A 16,541-nucleotide genomic window follows, 5' to 3' on the forward strand; every position below is an offset into this window, starting at 1 on the left:
GGTCCAAATCCTTCTGTGGTAATATTTATTAACTACACTAAGATGCAAGACTTGTTCATATGTTACACTAAGCAATAAAGTGATTTGTTTGGCTTTGCCTTAATATATTGTGTTAATCTAGCACTGTCTTTTATAAACCATGGATTAATGTTTAATTAATCAGTTTCCTATAAAGGAAATATTGTATCTACTTTACAGGATTTAAGAAAAGCTGGTTAAAATTGTTGTTTATAGTACAACTGTTTATAAAAAATGAATTATCAATTTTACCTTGGGATGTTATTTTCTTAGCTACTGAAGTTATTTTTTTCTCAACATATAAGGGACTTCTTTAGCTTATCATAGTAGGCAAGATGCTTACTTTTTTAATGTGTGAAAGCAGTGTGTAAATGCAGCAACTATATTGTATTCCATATTTTGGGAGAAAAACTATAACTCTAGAATACCTTAAGTACCTCTAGGGCTTTAAAGAAAATGAAGTGAATTTAGATTGTATTTATGTTTTAAATCTTCTGATACTTGTCCTTTTTATAGGGCAGGAGAAAGAACGCATGGGCGGGGGAGAAGGAAACAACCCCACTGCTGTATGTTAAAAGAGAAAGTAAGGGATGTAACCTTTGGACTGAATACACTTACAAAATCCATAGTATTTGGAATCAGAATTCCCAGTCTTACAAAGAGTAGGAATCTCATTCCAATACATTTCAGTTTTTGTTAACCTTGGGGAGGTTGGTAGTAACACAACTGGGGTAGAGTGATCTCCCTATTCATCTCTCCTCCTGAAAGGGCTACACACTGTTCTTTCTTTGGATTATATTCTTTTATCCTCAGTCACACTATTTATAAGGGCAGTTTACATGTAGATGTAGTAGCCCCTTTCCACAATAGCTCCATTTATTTCAGAGAGAGTATGTACAAAAGAATGGGAAGGGCCACAGCTGTTTCTCCTTAGCATTTCCAGTTAAAATGATCAGGTGGCAGACAAGGAGAAAGGACCAGTGCCAATTAGTTTAAGCAGTACCAAGCAAAGTAAGTCAAGGGCATATAATCATAAGAAATATTCATAAAGCTATCTGCTGCATTTGTATGAATGGGTGAGCCACACTTGAGGTTTCCAGAGGTGGTAGGTTCTTCAGTACCCTTGGAGTAGTTATTGATATGTTTTTTGAAAATTACTTGTCTGTAATCATTTGGCTTCAGCATAATAAATATAGTTGCAAAGTATATGACACTTTCCCCCTTCCTTTCATTTTCAATGTCTTTGCAGCAGCTGTAAACTTCTTAAGAACTCTGCTAGAACCAGATCCTGCAAAGAGACCAAACATCCAACAAGCATTAGCAAATCGCTGGCTTAGTGAGAATGGGAAAGCACTGAATAATGTCACATATCCAAACAGGTAATGAGCAAAAGACAGAATGTGCTGAATATGCTGCGAACATGATAAAATTCCACTGAAGACATTGAGGTGGTTCAGACCAGAAACCTGGATTAGAGCTGTGTTGCTTTCTTAATTTCTTTGCAAGAATCCAGAAGTGGCATAAGACCTCATGATAACCACACTCCTCTGCACTCATTCCTTAATTCCTTTGGTATTTACAAGCTTGAGAATTCTCACAGGAAAAAAAAATGGCACTGGTGAGGAAGAAGAACAAACCAACGAAATAATCCATTTTTTCAACTATCTATACCAAGTTGTTCAAGTAATCAAAATGCTCTGCTACTACTACTATTAAGAGAAAGAAAGGGTAAAGGCGGAGAGCATAACAACTTGGTCAGACAATCTTCTGGGATGATAGCTGCAGGAAGATTTGACCTGGAGACTTTTCTGATTCTCTCCGCTCCTTCAACTTAGCTGCTTTGCTATTCCTACTTCGGTTTTCATTCTGCTCAGTCTCCCAGGTTCCTTAGGAGAAAGTACGATGCAATGATTAACATTCTGCGATCTGTGCTAGGATTGCTCAGATCAGTTCCAAAAGCACTGATAGAACCTTAGGCTTGCCACACTGCATTTTCACAGCTTTGCTGTGGAGGTTGAGCCTTCTCAACCTAAATAAAGAGGGTTTTTTTAGGATAAATACCTTTAATAGTTGTGAAATGCTAGTTACTATGGTAATGAGGGTTATGTAACACATGGGTGGATATTAATACAGCAGGGAGGCTGGTACCTTTCTAAACGTCTAGTTTAGATTTTATGTGATGGATATAAACATTACATTTATATTCTGCTGCCTGGCTGCTGCTAGGCAGCAAGAATGAGCAAAATGTACAACAGTAAATGAACTGCAAGAAAAAAAATGACTACTTAGATTTGTGTGGCAGAAAATGAAATAAGTCATTATCAAAGCATTACTGTTCTGTTCCCGGTTCTCTGAAGCACTTCAAGACATTACACATTTTCTATGCAAAAGCATCTCTTGCAGATAGGAAAAGAAAGAAACTTGATTGGAGTATTACACATGTTGATCATGTATACTTTTTCAAAATCACATCAATATCCCAGGTGTGATCTCACACATTTGGTTGGTAGGGTTTTCCAGCTAGAAAAATTGCAGTGTTTCAGGCAAGCCATTGGATGGGCAGGGCATAATTTGTCATCAAAATCACATATTATGAACTCATAGGTGTGGATTGGTTCTGAGAATTATGATTCAGTGATTTTTAAAATATATATATTTTAAAAGCTGCTTGTTTATTCAGATCGAGGATAGAGTACAATATGTAGAACAGTTCAGTAGCAGCCATGAAAGCAAAAACACAAACAAACAAAACCAAACCCTGAAACTCAAACCTGAGCTTAGTAAAACCTAAAGGCTTATCTAACTAGATTTTAAACTGGCGCTGATGAAGTCAGTGTCAGTGCCAGCTTAGCTCTGCTGAAAGGGCATTTCATAATTGCAGGCAAAGTATGTGAACTCGATAAATTATAAAGCAGTCAGTTTCCTGCATATAAGAAAGAATGTGCCCAGTTAGACCAACACTGCAATTATATGTAGGTTTACCCAGAAGTAAATACAATTGAATAGGGTAATGGTTAGTCCCATAAGAGTTTATGTAGGATTGCAGTCTAAAACTCCATCATGTTCAGAACCCTATGTCCAGTAATAGCCAGCCTGCCAAATACTTACAGTGCATTCTAATTGATTTATGAATGTAAAAGCTCTCCCTTACATTTTCCTGCAGAAATCAATATTCAGTAATACCGTTTGAACATGCCAGTGTGAATTTTCATTTTTCCAACATAAATAGTACAACAGAACAAGTTAATTTTCACCAGCCTCATAGGTAGGGAGTAAATGAATAATCTTCCCCTGTCCTCACCTGCTATAATTTTTGTAATTATCAACTGCTTGCATTTTTAAAATGTCCATTTTAAATGCAAAGATTTGTTTAATATAGCCTCTAGTTGTAGTTTAATCCCAAATCTGAACAAATCAAGAATCGTCGAAGGCTTTCACGGCCGGAATATGATGGCTGGTGTGGGTCTTCCGGGCTGTGTGGCCATGTTCTGGAAGTTTTGTTTCCTAACGTTTCACCAGAATACTCCTGAGGGATCCCCTCACCGCCGCAGGAGTATACCGCATACCTTGCAGCTGTGGGCAAGTATACATCGGGACCACAAAACGCAGCATCCAGACCAGGATAAAAGAACATGAAAGACACTGCAGACTACAGTCAACCAGAAAAATCTGCAGTAGCTGAACATTATCTCAAGCACACTGGACACAAAATCCTATTTGAAAACACAGAGATACTGGACAATACCAACAGCCACTATACCAGGCTATACCGGGAAGCCATTGAGATTCACAAACACCAGCACAGCTTCAATAAAAAAGAGGAGAGTCTAAAAATCAACAAAACCTGGCTACCAATCCTGAAAAATACAGCCTGCAAAAGGTCAACGAACTCAGCTCAACCACCAGGACATGTGAGCAGCTCACGCAATGAACATACTAATCACCCCCAGCAGCCACTCGTTAACAACTCAATAGAAGAAAAAACCCTGCCTAATCCCCAGGAAGATACACACGTATTCTGACACCAAAACAAGCAGCCACTCGTTAACCCCACACACACCCTAACCCCACCACCATACACCCCCAATCCCCCCCCCCAGATCTCTATAAATACCCACAAAAGGGTCACCTCATCCTGGGCACAGAGAGAACTGCTCCTGTCTGTGCTCCTGCTCTCTGAAGATGCCAGTCACAGATGCTGGCGAAACGTTAGGAAACAAAACTTCCAGAACATGGGCACACAGCCCGGAAGACCCACACCAGCCATCAAATCAAGGATCAATTTTCAGGAAGGCTGAAGCAGTCACCAAGATGGTCTTTGTACTATGCCATGCCATTTCTTTGGAACTTAATATCAAATATACTACTTTTGCTTATATTTTTCACTTTGTAGAACCTTAGGATATGGGGAAGATCGTTGGATTTGTGAATCCTACACTTTTGTTAACGTTTGATTCTTCATGTCTAAAAGAAGCAATGATGAGAACTTGCTTTTTTTAAAAAAGTTCCTTGAGTCCCATAATAGATAATTTCCAGCCAGTTTTCAGTATCTCAGCTGGGACAGAGATTGCTTTTGATACCTGGATAGATAATCTACAACAGAAATTGGAGAAAGAGAGTGTCCTTGTTGATTCTTCTATGCCGTTCAGTGACTGCTGGTCATGGCAACCTTTTGAATTGCCTTGTTGGGATAGGATTGGATTCCTCTGGTTGGTCTAGTCCTTCTTGAATGGGCTATTTCAAAAGATGATGCAGGGGGTCTCTTCTTTGACTCTTATGATATCAGGTTCAGCCCAAGAACAACAACAAAACAGTCCAGTCCAGTGTAGTTCCTTTATTGCTTACACACTATAGACAGAATCTCGCCAGACTAAACCTACCCTAAAGCTACTAGCGGATATACCTCGTGAGAGTCTAGGGAGGGGCTAGCCTCAGCCTCTTCTTCTTCTCAGACCTGCTGCGGGCTGAGAAAGTGCTTGCCTTGCCCCTTCCTCCAGAATGCACCCCCTCCCTCCTGATAGCCTTGATCTCTCATACCAGTTTCCTCCTTGCCTATGCCTTCCATTACATATGACTAGTGGCTTGTGGTATCCCTCAGGATTTCATCTTCCACTTGATGCAGTTAGCTGATACATGAAACCATTTTATAAGTTTATAAGAACCGGCTCAGACTATTTTCCATTGAAATCCAGAGAAGCTGTTCAACTTCCAAATCCATTTCTGATGCCAGTAATGGACTAGAGCAGTGGTTCTTAAACTGTTTGACCCAATTACCTCTTTTCATGGTCTTGACAGCAGTAGTCCCAAACTGGATCCTCAACTCTCAAACAAGCAATTACAAATTGTTCAATTATCCCCAGGATGTGCCCAGATTACTCCCTTCAGGGTAATTACTCCCAATTTAAGAATCACTGGACTAGAGGGTAAACAAATAGAGAGTGCTCCCAGTCAAAAGGTAGATAAGAAAGTAGGGAGTAAATTTATACTCCCATGAAGATTCAAAGTGAAAGTCATTGAAGGAGTCATTGGTAAGCAAATTTTAGTATACCATAGTGACTCACACTTTAGTTGCATCCCGTTTGGACAAATGTAACATTCTTTATATAAAGCTGTCTTTGAAAAGTGTTTGGAAGTTTCTATTAATTCAGGTTGCCTCAGCCAGAATGTTGACTGTGGGTGATTATAGTAAGCAAGTGACTCTCTTCTTACTTATCTTTACTGCCTATAAATCTGATTCTTGACACAGTTTTAAGTGCTGGTTATTATCTGTCAACCACATATAGCTTGGGACCAGGCTACCTGACAGTTATATTCAGTCTTATTCCAACAATCTTGTTTTTAATCTGGTCAACATCAGGAACAGATTTGGTGAGATTATGAGAACCTTCTTGGTGGCTCCTTGCAGGCTTTGGCATTCCTTGCCACAGAGAAAAAGTTTTTTTTTTTCCTTGATTGAGGCAGGCTTTTGACATGTGTCTAGGTAGATGCTGTCAGTTTTAATTGATATTCAGTTATATTTAATTACGTTTTCAATTATCTTTTATTTTTATAACCACTTTGAACACTTTCTGGCAGAAAACAGGGCATAAATTCAATGTAAATGACTGCTTGGGGAATTTTATTAGTTTTGCTAGTAATTATATCAGTACAGAGATAACAGAAAGTATGAATGGCATATATTTTTTCATGAATGAGTTCCACATAGCTTTTTATAAGTTGTTATTACTAAGTACACTTCTGAAAATAATTACTGATCTTTAGTGGGATGCTTTGAAAAACAATTGGCTTTCTTTTTAAGACAGAATAAAATATAGACATAACGAATTGCAATGACCATGGACATTTTTTATCACCAACTGTATATTTGGAAGCAGTGGTAATAAGAATGAGAAAACATTGTAATCAAAGTTTACACATGTAGGCCTTGATTCAGCCAAAGTCAAGCACTTTTAATTTGCTTGATTTTAAAAGGAGAATTTAGGAAGTGCTTAATTTCTTGCCATTGAATTGACATTCAGATTTAAAGCTTCAAAGAATTATTCATTTTAGCTGGATTGCTTTGAATATATTTATGTAGAAGTCACATGTAACTTGTCTGTTACCTATTGAGAATAATGTTGCAGAACCCATCTGAAACAGAAGCTAGACACTTTTAAGAGCATGGCATTGGATGGTGGTACTGAATGAATTGAAAATCTCTTAACTGAATGCAGTCATGAGGATATTTTCATGGGCTCTGTTTGCTATTTTAAGAGTTATATTGTATCTATCTACAATTGTTTGTATAGCAGTAGCTCTGTTCTAGCCTTTCACAACTGGTACTTTCTGGACTAGCACTTCTAGATTTCCTAGACAGATGGTAATGCTGACTGGAAATTCTGGGGATGACAGTCCACATCTAGAAGACACCAGATTTTAGAAGGCCATTTAATCAGTCGTTCTGTTCCCTCTCACACAATTATTCATTGTTCATTATTACTTAAGAGTTTCTTGAGGTGGAGAGCAAGGCTGTGACCATTGGCTTCATTTCAGCATCCTTCCATTAGAGGACATGCTTGTGGAGAAGACCCTATTCTATACATGTAGAGTCTGACCATGATCTGGAAACCTGTACACTCAAAATTCTACAATAGAGGTGGAAGTTATATATATGATTAATGGTCCCATTCTCCATCTCACACAACTCTTTATCAATGAGAGGGGATAGGGAAGCTGAGGATGGATGATATACAGTGATACATAAATCAAATAAATAAATGTTTCATTAAAAATGTAGACAACCCTCCTCAAACAGGATTTGTGAATATTGATCACATAGATACATTTTTTAAGGGTACAAAATTTTTCTTTAAAAAAATCTACATATTAATAACTTTCTCTTTTCAACATAGCCTGAAAAAAATTATCAGCTCAATCAGATCTTTTTGCTATATTAACTGATACAGTGATTTTCAAGAATGCTGTAGCCTTTAGGATTGCCACCTTTCTCATGAGAACCTTGGAAGATAGCCTATTATAATTTTTCCTTTTGCAGAATTCATCTAGAAGACATAAGTCAAAGTGTGCTGCTGTACATGACAGAAAAGCTTGGCTATAAGAATAGTGATGTGATCAACACTATTCTCTCAAACAGAGCTTGTCACATGCTTGCCATCTACGTCCTCCTTAATAAGAAGCTAGAGCGCTATACAGCAGGCATAAAAGTAAGTATAGCTTTGAATGATTGTTGAACATGTCAACGTTGAATAGGATGACAGTAGCCAAAATAGGGTTATTGAGAATTAAGTATGCATGGGGAAATGCTTCGGCATTGCAAAAATAGGGGAAAAAATCTGAACTACTAAAAAATATAAAGAACTTTAAGGGGACAATCTTTAAAACTGGACATTTTCACTGACCACAGAATGCTGAGCATCTCTTGGAAGGAAACTGAAAATTAGGGAATGGAATGGAATGGAATGGAATATCTGGGAAAAAAAGCATGGCTGATTTGAATCATTAAACAAGTTAGTTAGGGTTAGTTTTGGGTAAAAACTACTTTTGTTTCAAGGCCACTTGTGAAAGCTTTGTCTGTACATAAAAGCCTTTTTCCATGGGTCTGTCCCACTCTGCCAACATTTCATTGCTCTTTATTATGACAAAGAAATTGACCTTAGAAAGGGCTGGTTTGTTTTTTCAAGTTATAGGGAACAGTGTTAGCAAGCTGTAATCTACCAGGCTAAACTTTAATTGAAATAGAGCCATTTTGATGCTACTTGCTTATCACATGTACATTTTCAAACAATTTAATTCAGTCAGGAAATAAATAGGTTTGAGCAGCATGATGGATCAATTAATCTGTAAGGAATATTGTTATTTTTTCTCAGTATACCATGCTTTTTGTGATTTTTCTGAGTGAATATTTAATTATGTAATACAAAAAGGAAAAAAGGTTAGGTGAAAAGTATCACTTTCTATGATTTTAATCAATTTTCTTAAAAACAAATAACTTTTGTATAATCCTAAATGTGTTTCTTTGGAAATCCTGTTTATTTTAATATCGTTGATTTGTTTAGTAATGATTTAGGGGACATTAGAGGATTTGTGATAAATCTTCTGTATGAGAAAAGAATATTTGTATATTTCAAAAACTACAAATTTTTGAATTAAAAACAAATCAGAATAATTTTTCAAAGTCCAGTCCTGGGATGGTATTTTTTGGGGGAAATCCCACTGAGTTTAGTGCCTTTTACACCCACATAAATATGTGCTGTATAGATTTATAATCTTCAGTATTTAGAAACAAAATCTGCAATTTTGTCTTAGTAAAAGGAATAAAATAATGGGATCTGTCCTTGGAAGAGACTGGATCAGCTTATTGATGTTTAACTATTTAGTATTTTTAAATGGCATTGAAAAATAGAAACATAAAGCAGTTCATGACTGATGTTTGCCCTTTTAGTCCATAGTCTAATCCGTTTAAACAAAACAGTTCTCACCTCTGACCTCATGCAATGAATCTTTCTTTCTTGCCCTCCTTTAGCACAGGTACAGTTTCTGTTCCATTCGTTACATTCCCTTTCTGTATGATTATTGGGGAAGTTCCATAGTGTGACAAAGACTTGATTTACTGTGTTGAAAACTTGCTCTAACAATACAAGTACAGTAGTTGGAATTTTCCTTGCATCATATTGCAGCATATCATTATCACCTCTATCATAAATGCTTTCTGACTGATCTCTTCCAGGATATTTCAGTCCCAATTCTTGTCGCTTTTCTGTTTCTCTTTTCATGTCTACTTCTCCAGTCAATATGCCATTTTATCCTTTTGGATTCTTCTTCATCATCATCATCATCATTATTATTATTATTATTAAAATAAACAAAATTCCTGCCATGTGTACTAACACCCATTGTAATTTGATTTTATTTTTGTTTCAACTCACCATTTGTCTTCAGTGTCAGAAGGAACAATACTTGTCATTCAGGGCTATTGTCCTATAAAATAAAATCAATGTATATCTTACATTTGAATAAATTTCTGTTGCAATAAATTAATAACAACATCCATATTTTATTCTTAAATGGTATGTCTCTGTTACAGTGGATACCTTATTAGTATGTGATTGATTGACTGACTGACTGACTGACTGATTGATTGATTGATTGATTGATTGATTATGTGCTCTTAGGTTGATGTCAACCCTTAGCAATTGCACAGATAGATTTTCTCCAGTACACATAGATAAATTTTCTCCAGGATAATAATATGTACCATGTTCTATTAAGTACCTGAGACAAGTACTTAAAAAACAAACAAACAGACATTCAGGTTTTGTAGTATTTTTTTAAATAATAGGGGACACCTTTTTAGTGTGCCAAAAATGTTTAAATGATTAATCTAGTCAATTAGTTAGAGAAATACTGCCATCTTCTTGGCCTTTGAACTGGCTTTTGGTTTATTAGATTTATTTTTGACAGTTTTTCTTTCTTGAAGAAATCCACAGAAATACCTCATTTCTTGTTCTGCATAAACTTCTTGCCGAAGACATGGGCACCAATTCCTGAAATAAATTTCATGTATCAAAAACGGGCTTATAGTGAAGAACATTTTATCTTAATCATATATCATGAACTCCAGTTGCTTAGTGCCTGTTTGATAAGAGTATAGAAAATTGCTTAGCGTATCACAGACTCACACACTGCAATCTTGGTGAATCATTCAGCTGCTGGCTATGTTACTGGAAACCACAATAATTCTGAGGCAGACAAATTAAATAAAGGACTGTAAGTTGTCCTTGACATAGTTTTAAAATGTTTAATTGTGCTTCTTTGAATAATGAAAACAAAATCTTTATTGTTTTCCCCTTCACTAGAAAGTCTAAACTCCCAGCGTTGCTACCTTGAAGTTAAATAAATATTAACTTGTGCATCTCATCATTAGCTTGTCCTTTGGGTTCGCATGATAGATTCTTCTTTTTTGAAACATGGGGAATGAGACCATTTAATAAGGAAATTTATTGTAACCTCTCTGTCATTGGGACAATTCCTGTTAATCATATTAGGATGATTTTGAGGCTTTTTTAATTTAAATATCAAAGAAATTGGCCAAACCTTTGAAGTGCTATATTGTACTTGCTTTCCAACTTAATTGCATTGTATTTATGTCTAGTTTACATGAATGGGAAAATAATGCTACATGTTTACTTGTATTGTAATATAGTTATTTATTTGTAGCAATTTCTGAATTAAAACTAATATTTGTTGCGCTAGTTTGACAAAGTTATGTGTAGAGTGGAAGTAATACACATTAATCTTTTTAAGTATTTTTTTCCTAATTTTATGTACTAAAATTATGTTCATCTTTGTCGTCTTTTTCTCATCTTTCCAGAAGACCGAAGCTTCTGATAATATGTGCACAAACCAATTGTGTCGGTTAGAAAAATACAAATCAAATAAGGATTCCTATGAGGTAAATCCTTCATTTTAGTCATTTAGAGCCAGACAGAATTTGGACTTTCCACTGATTATTACTGTAAACCAACAGACTTTTGATTTAACAAAGAATAAAAAATAAATCCATTCCCAGATGTTGAGTGACTTTGTAAGAGTTGTTTTGAATTGATAGCCATATAAATTGAATGAATGAGATTTATAAAATGTCTTGCTCCAAAAACATGTCATGGTTCATTCTTCTCCTTGGCGAAAGAATTCTGAGAAATTAATGTCACTCATCATTCACTCTGTATCCACTTTTTCTTCCAGTTTGAGCTATGAGAAACAGAATAGTGGATGTGGGTTATTATCAAGATTTACAGATGTATAAAATGTTTTAAAGGGGAAGAACTGATGGCGGGGGGGAAACCACTCATTCCAAAATAGTCCTATAATAGTTCAGTGACACAGAATGTTGAGAGGGCAATAAAGTGACAACTGGTGGCAGAAACAATGGGAAGTTGAAGTAATTCGATAATGAGTAAGTAGCCAGTATTTTAATGTTTCTGTATAATTCTTAAGTCATATTGATGTAAATAGAAAACATTCCTTCATTGATAAAATATATTGTTAAATCATGATATTCTACTTTAGCAGCTTTTTTATAGATTAGAAACTAACATAGTTTCTCTCTGGCAACAATCCAGAAATGCAGCTATCTTTCTGTTTCACTCTTCTTGAGGAGAGGAATTTAGTAGGATCTGCCCCTCTTCTCCTAGATCTCCCCCTGCTATCTTAATCTGGCCATCACCACTAAAATATAGCTCCTAGCACTTGCAGAGAGAATAGATTTCAGATTGCTGCAGTAGACCTAATATTGTGAGGTTGCTGAAATTGTTTTAAATACCAAGGCAATTAGATATTGTTGCTTTATCTTGCTCTGCACATACTTGCCATAAAACAGAAATACAGCACAGCCTAGATATTGAAATAAATCACAATTAATAGAAAGAACAACATAGCAAAATACGAAAGTATTTTGATCATAAAAAGATTCGGTCCTTGTACCTGAAAGAAAGTTTTCATTCTATGTCATATCCTGCTTCAGTACCAATTTTATTACGAGTGCATGCTAGCAAGTGGCTTTTAGGGCCCCAAGGTTCCTCCATTTGTTGTGAAAAGACACACATTTCAGTATTCTTCAGCCATTACACACAAAACGTCCCTTTCAGTTTAACTTAAAGTTATAGACATCCTGTTGTGATTTGTGAACAGCTATTCCGAACATAGGAGACGCTTGAAAGTGCATCTGTGTATTACCATGGAGATGGAGGCAGACACCATGTAGGGTTCTGCAATAACTTCCTGCAAAATCAAAAGCTGCAAAAAATGCAAAGGGAAATCCTTTTCAGTAATTCTTGCTGGCTTAATTTAAAGGACTTCCTGGGTGAGCCATTATCTTTCTTTTCCCCATGTGAAAGGAATAAAGACCCATATCACAAGTTGATCATGAGGATGGATTGGATAAAGATTATAAAGTACACCATGCTACTGAAAAGTACAACATTAAATACTAGTAATGACACTGTTGATAATTTATTTACTACTTTCAACATTATTTTTGAAAAATGCTCTCTGCAGGGCAGCTTTCAAAAAGTCTTTGAAAATAACAGTTTGTCCGGAATGTAGCAACTCCTTTATTATGTACTTATGTGATCATGTGTCTCCACTGCAGTAGCAGCTGCACTGGTTCAACCAGTTCGGAGCACCGTTGTCTGCTTTTAACATTGTGTTTGGGACCAAACTATTTGGACATTAATTTCCCACTCAAAATATTCTGCTTATTGTGAAAGACTTCTCATATGTACATGTGTAGTGTGTAAAAGAACTCTGAGAAGACATAATAGAAGTTTACAAATACTTAAAAGATTATCACATGCAAGAGGTGATGAATCTATTCTTTGTTGAAACTGAAGGTAGGACAGGGACCAAATTATTGATATTAAAAGGCTACGTATTAAGCAGAATGTCCTAATGGTTAGAGCTATTAAGTAGGAGAATCATTGACTTAGATATGGAGTGGAGTTCCATCACTGGAGTTTTTCCAGTAGACTGGAAGGCCACCTGGCTAGGCTGGTTTAATAGATTCCTACACAAGCAGGGAATTGGTCTGGATCACCTATAAATACAGTGACTATATCTTGACATACCTGAAAAAGGGGCAAATCTGAAAGAGGCTCATAAGGATAAAAAAATTGTTTATGTTTGTAACTTTGCTTTACAAAGGAAAATTTAAGAGCAAAACCAAGAAAAACTTTACAAAAATGCATATTCTAATAAAATTATCTAAACTCAAATAGTCTATATACATTTATTTTAAAATGACAATTCAATTTCCATATTTTTCACATGAATATGAAAGACTCTGCATTAAGTGGTACCATTTGTACGGTAAAACTTAAATGACCAAAATAAAGGACAAAAGTGAGTTTTTGAAAAATAAATAAAAGACAGCTTTCTGAAATAAAGGACTGTCCTTTATAATACATGACATATGGACACTGTATCTATAAACTTCCCTTCTAGCCATATATTGTACAGTTCTAACCCCTGAGCTTGGTTGGGTTGGGATTGGGAAAGCTTTATTTGGTGGCTATACTAGGCCTTGGAGCTCCCCTCCAAGGCAAGCTTGTTTTTTCCCTCTCAACAAATTTATAGAAAACCTTTATTTGGGGAGGATCTTCAGTAAGTATATTTACTTGCTGTTCTAATTAGTAAGTTTCACTGTTTGATTTTTGTTTTTATAGATTTTGCCACTCTCATTTGTTGTGGGCCACTGAGAAATATTTGTAGATAACCTTAGAATTTTTTAAAATGAATAAATATAATCAATTCTAGCAAATGAAAAATGTTCTTTCTAGTTGGGGCTTTGAAAAGGTTCCTAAAATCATTTTGATGTAATTAGGAAAATTACAGTCATGATATATTTATATCCATTGATGTGTTGCTTTTCAAACTCTGGGTGTTGCTTTTTTTAAAAAAAAAGTTTTTAAAACCTTCTGAAGTGCTTCTGACAAGCCAATTTTGTGTGTGCTTTAAATTTGAAGGACAAAAAAAACAAGGAACAAGAAACAAAAGACGACACTTCTCATCCATTTCTGAAGAAATCTGAGAAAAATCCCCCAGCATACAAAGAGCCTTCCTCCTGCCTTACAACACAGATGCAAAACAAAAAATCTGTGCTAAGTGATCGAAGGGCTAGTCACGGAGGAATGCCTGAAAAAGGTATGTGGAAGTGTTACTTCTGCTGTGCTGATTTGTTGATTGTAGCATTTCACCGACTAATGGAGCTTTGCTATTTGGAGCGTACCTACTGGCACTCTGTTCAAAGTTCAGGTGGGTCCTCAGTCCCAAAATAGTTACACACTTGTCATTGGGGCGTCAGAAGTGTGCTCAAAATGAGCAGTGGCACATTGTAAATTAAACTTTTCTTTATGGCATTTTCTCTGTTATATTTTCATATTCAGGATTTGGGTTTTAATATTGCGCAGCCCAAAATCCTTCCATAAAGCTTGTTTCTCACCCCTGTTAAGCAAGTTCTCAATTAAAACTCATATTCTCTGGGGGGGAAGGGGGATGTTCTGTATTATGTCATAGATTCTCTTAGTAATTTGAATCCTTTCCATGAAGCAGCAACAGGCAAGGCGGGCTGCGTCACCTCCTATTCTCTGGAATACCTTGAAATTCAGCAACCGGTTCCAAGGACACCAAGACTCATGAAACGGCAAGATTCACCTCAACAAGAGCCCTCAAGTCCTGGCAGTCAGAATTTGGATTCTCCTTTGATTCTGAACATTGTACATTCTTTTGAAACTGGTGACCGAGAGGATCAGATAGACCAAGTCTCTCCATCTCATCAGTATCGAATGCTTAGCTCACCAGTAAATTTTGGTCGAAGAAGTTCCAGTGAAAGAACATTGTCTCCACTCTTCCAGCCTGGGGGCACTTCTCCCAGTCCCACTAAAAGTCCAGTGCACCCCACTCAACTTTCATTTACGTATGATGAAAAAAGCAGCTCTTTCAAAGAGGAAGCTGTCTCTCCAACACAGCTGAATGTCTCTAATCCTTTGGGGAGCCCTAATTGTGTGAAAAGTAGAGGCCGTTTCCCCATGATGGGCATTGGACAGATGATGAGGAAAAGGAATCAGTCAGCAGGATCCCCCACAGAGAAGTCTTTAGAAGCAAGAATGCCTCAGTTGCAACAAATGAGCCCCACCCAAATTTCATTCAATATCACAGATCCTATAAATGGCCAGTGCTGAGCCATTTTAAAAACCTAAAATGGTTAAGTGCTGGTTTTGGGGACTCTTCCATCGAAACTTACAATTGCTTTTCTTCTGTACAGTTTGTCATTGTATCTAATAAGAAAATCAAAAGCCCAACTGCTCATGCAGTTGACAAAAAGATAAGTATGTCAAGTGATGTAAAGTGGTTTTTAAAACCTACATAATCTCATGTAGGTAGCATTTGGCTGTATCCTTGTATTACCTATAAATGTATGTAAACAAGAACACTTCAGGTTAACAGCTTGACTAAATGGTGAAATATTAATTGGTTAGAATATTACTTCTGAAGCTATGATTCTGAACTTGTATTTTTCTGACACCAGTATTATTCAGATCATTCAAAGGGGAGAAAAAATATACCTTTTTCCCCTGTTTCTCAAACAAATTTGTCCTCTTAGTTCAAATACAGGAGAAAAAAGCAGAAATACTGTATATCAGAAAGAACTTGGAATAAAAGCACAAAAGCTTAGACATTCAGAATGAAACATAGGAAATAGCAATTTTTACTGTATCATTCTACATCACTTAAAATCTGTCTCTATTTTTTCTAAAGAAATGGTTGATTTGCAAAGAGATGCTACTGAACAGGAATATGATCATCTTAAAAGGAAATCTCTGTCAGATTTTATTTTCATCATGAGACTAACCATGCTTTTAAAAAGGCTTATCTTTTTTGTATGGTTGTACTATTTCTGTGAAACTGTCCATAGAAAAGCTATATAATCTCCGTTAGTAAAACAGTGTTAAATATACTTGAAAGTGTTGCTGGAAGACTTTGCACTGTATTAAGAGGATGTTAACCATGAACATATCTGCTAGCCTTTTACAAAAGTAATGATTGGTAATTTAGTTGAGTATAAAAAAATCAGTAGTATCATAAACCAGAAGGATTAACTTTTGTAAAAAGCAAGTATCTTCTGTACTCTGCGGTTCTTTTTATTTCACAGTAAAAAAAAATGTCAACATAAGAAATAGGCTTCTTCTGTGCAAATATTTGGCTGAATTGTTGATCATAATAAAATTAGCCTGGCACAACAGCAGATTATCACTAATAATGTGTGCGTTACCTCTTTTTTAGCATACACAATATGTGGATGTTAATACCTTCTTAGAATACAAATCAGAATTAAGTACTTTGATACTTGATCATTCTGATATATTAAGAAATCTCTTTCTCTACACACAGAGATGATCTTCATAGAGAAAAAAGCTCATATAGCTTCAAGACTGGACAGGAGTCTAAAGCCACAGTACTCCTTTTAA

At 36.0% G+C, this 16,541-nt stretch overlaps 1 protein-coding gene across 3 annotated transcripts in view; it reads left to right on the plus strand.

Moving 5' to 3' along the window:
* The window catches only part of HUNK (hormonally up-regulated Neu-associated kinase), a 72,164-nt gene extending 55,844 nt beyond the window's left edge, over positions 1-16,320 (plus strand). For 2 of the 3 annotated variants that reach the window (XM_088144623.1, XM_088144621.1), the window contains 5 exons: positions 1,268-1,397; positions 7,553-7,721; positions 10,889-10,969; positions 14,040-14,217; positions 14,623-16,320. In XM_088144623.1, the coding sequence (XP_088000749.1) occupies positions 1,268-1,397; positions 7,553-7,721; positions 10,889-10,969; positions 14,040-14,217; positions 14,623-15,254 (1,190 nt within the window). In that variant the 3' untranslated portion in view covers positions 15,255-16,320. The remainder of the gene's footprint in view (positions 1-1,267; positions 1,398-7,552; positions 7,722-10,888; positions 10,970-14,039; positions 14,218-14,622) is intronic. The other variant, XM_088144622.1, reaches the window with a different exon arrangement.
* The last annotated feature ends 221 nt before the right edge of the window (positions 16,321-16,541 follow it).

The sequence above is a fragment of the Python bivittatus genome, unplaced genomic scaffold, assembly GCF_059951505.1.
Source record: "Python bivittatus isolate LINGU-HERP-01145 unplaced genomic scaffold, Pbiv_v1 ctg000350_np1212, whole genome shotgun sequence".
NCBI lineage: Eukaryota > Metazoa > Chordata > Lepidosauria > Squamata > Pythonidae > Python > Python bivittatus.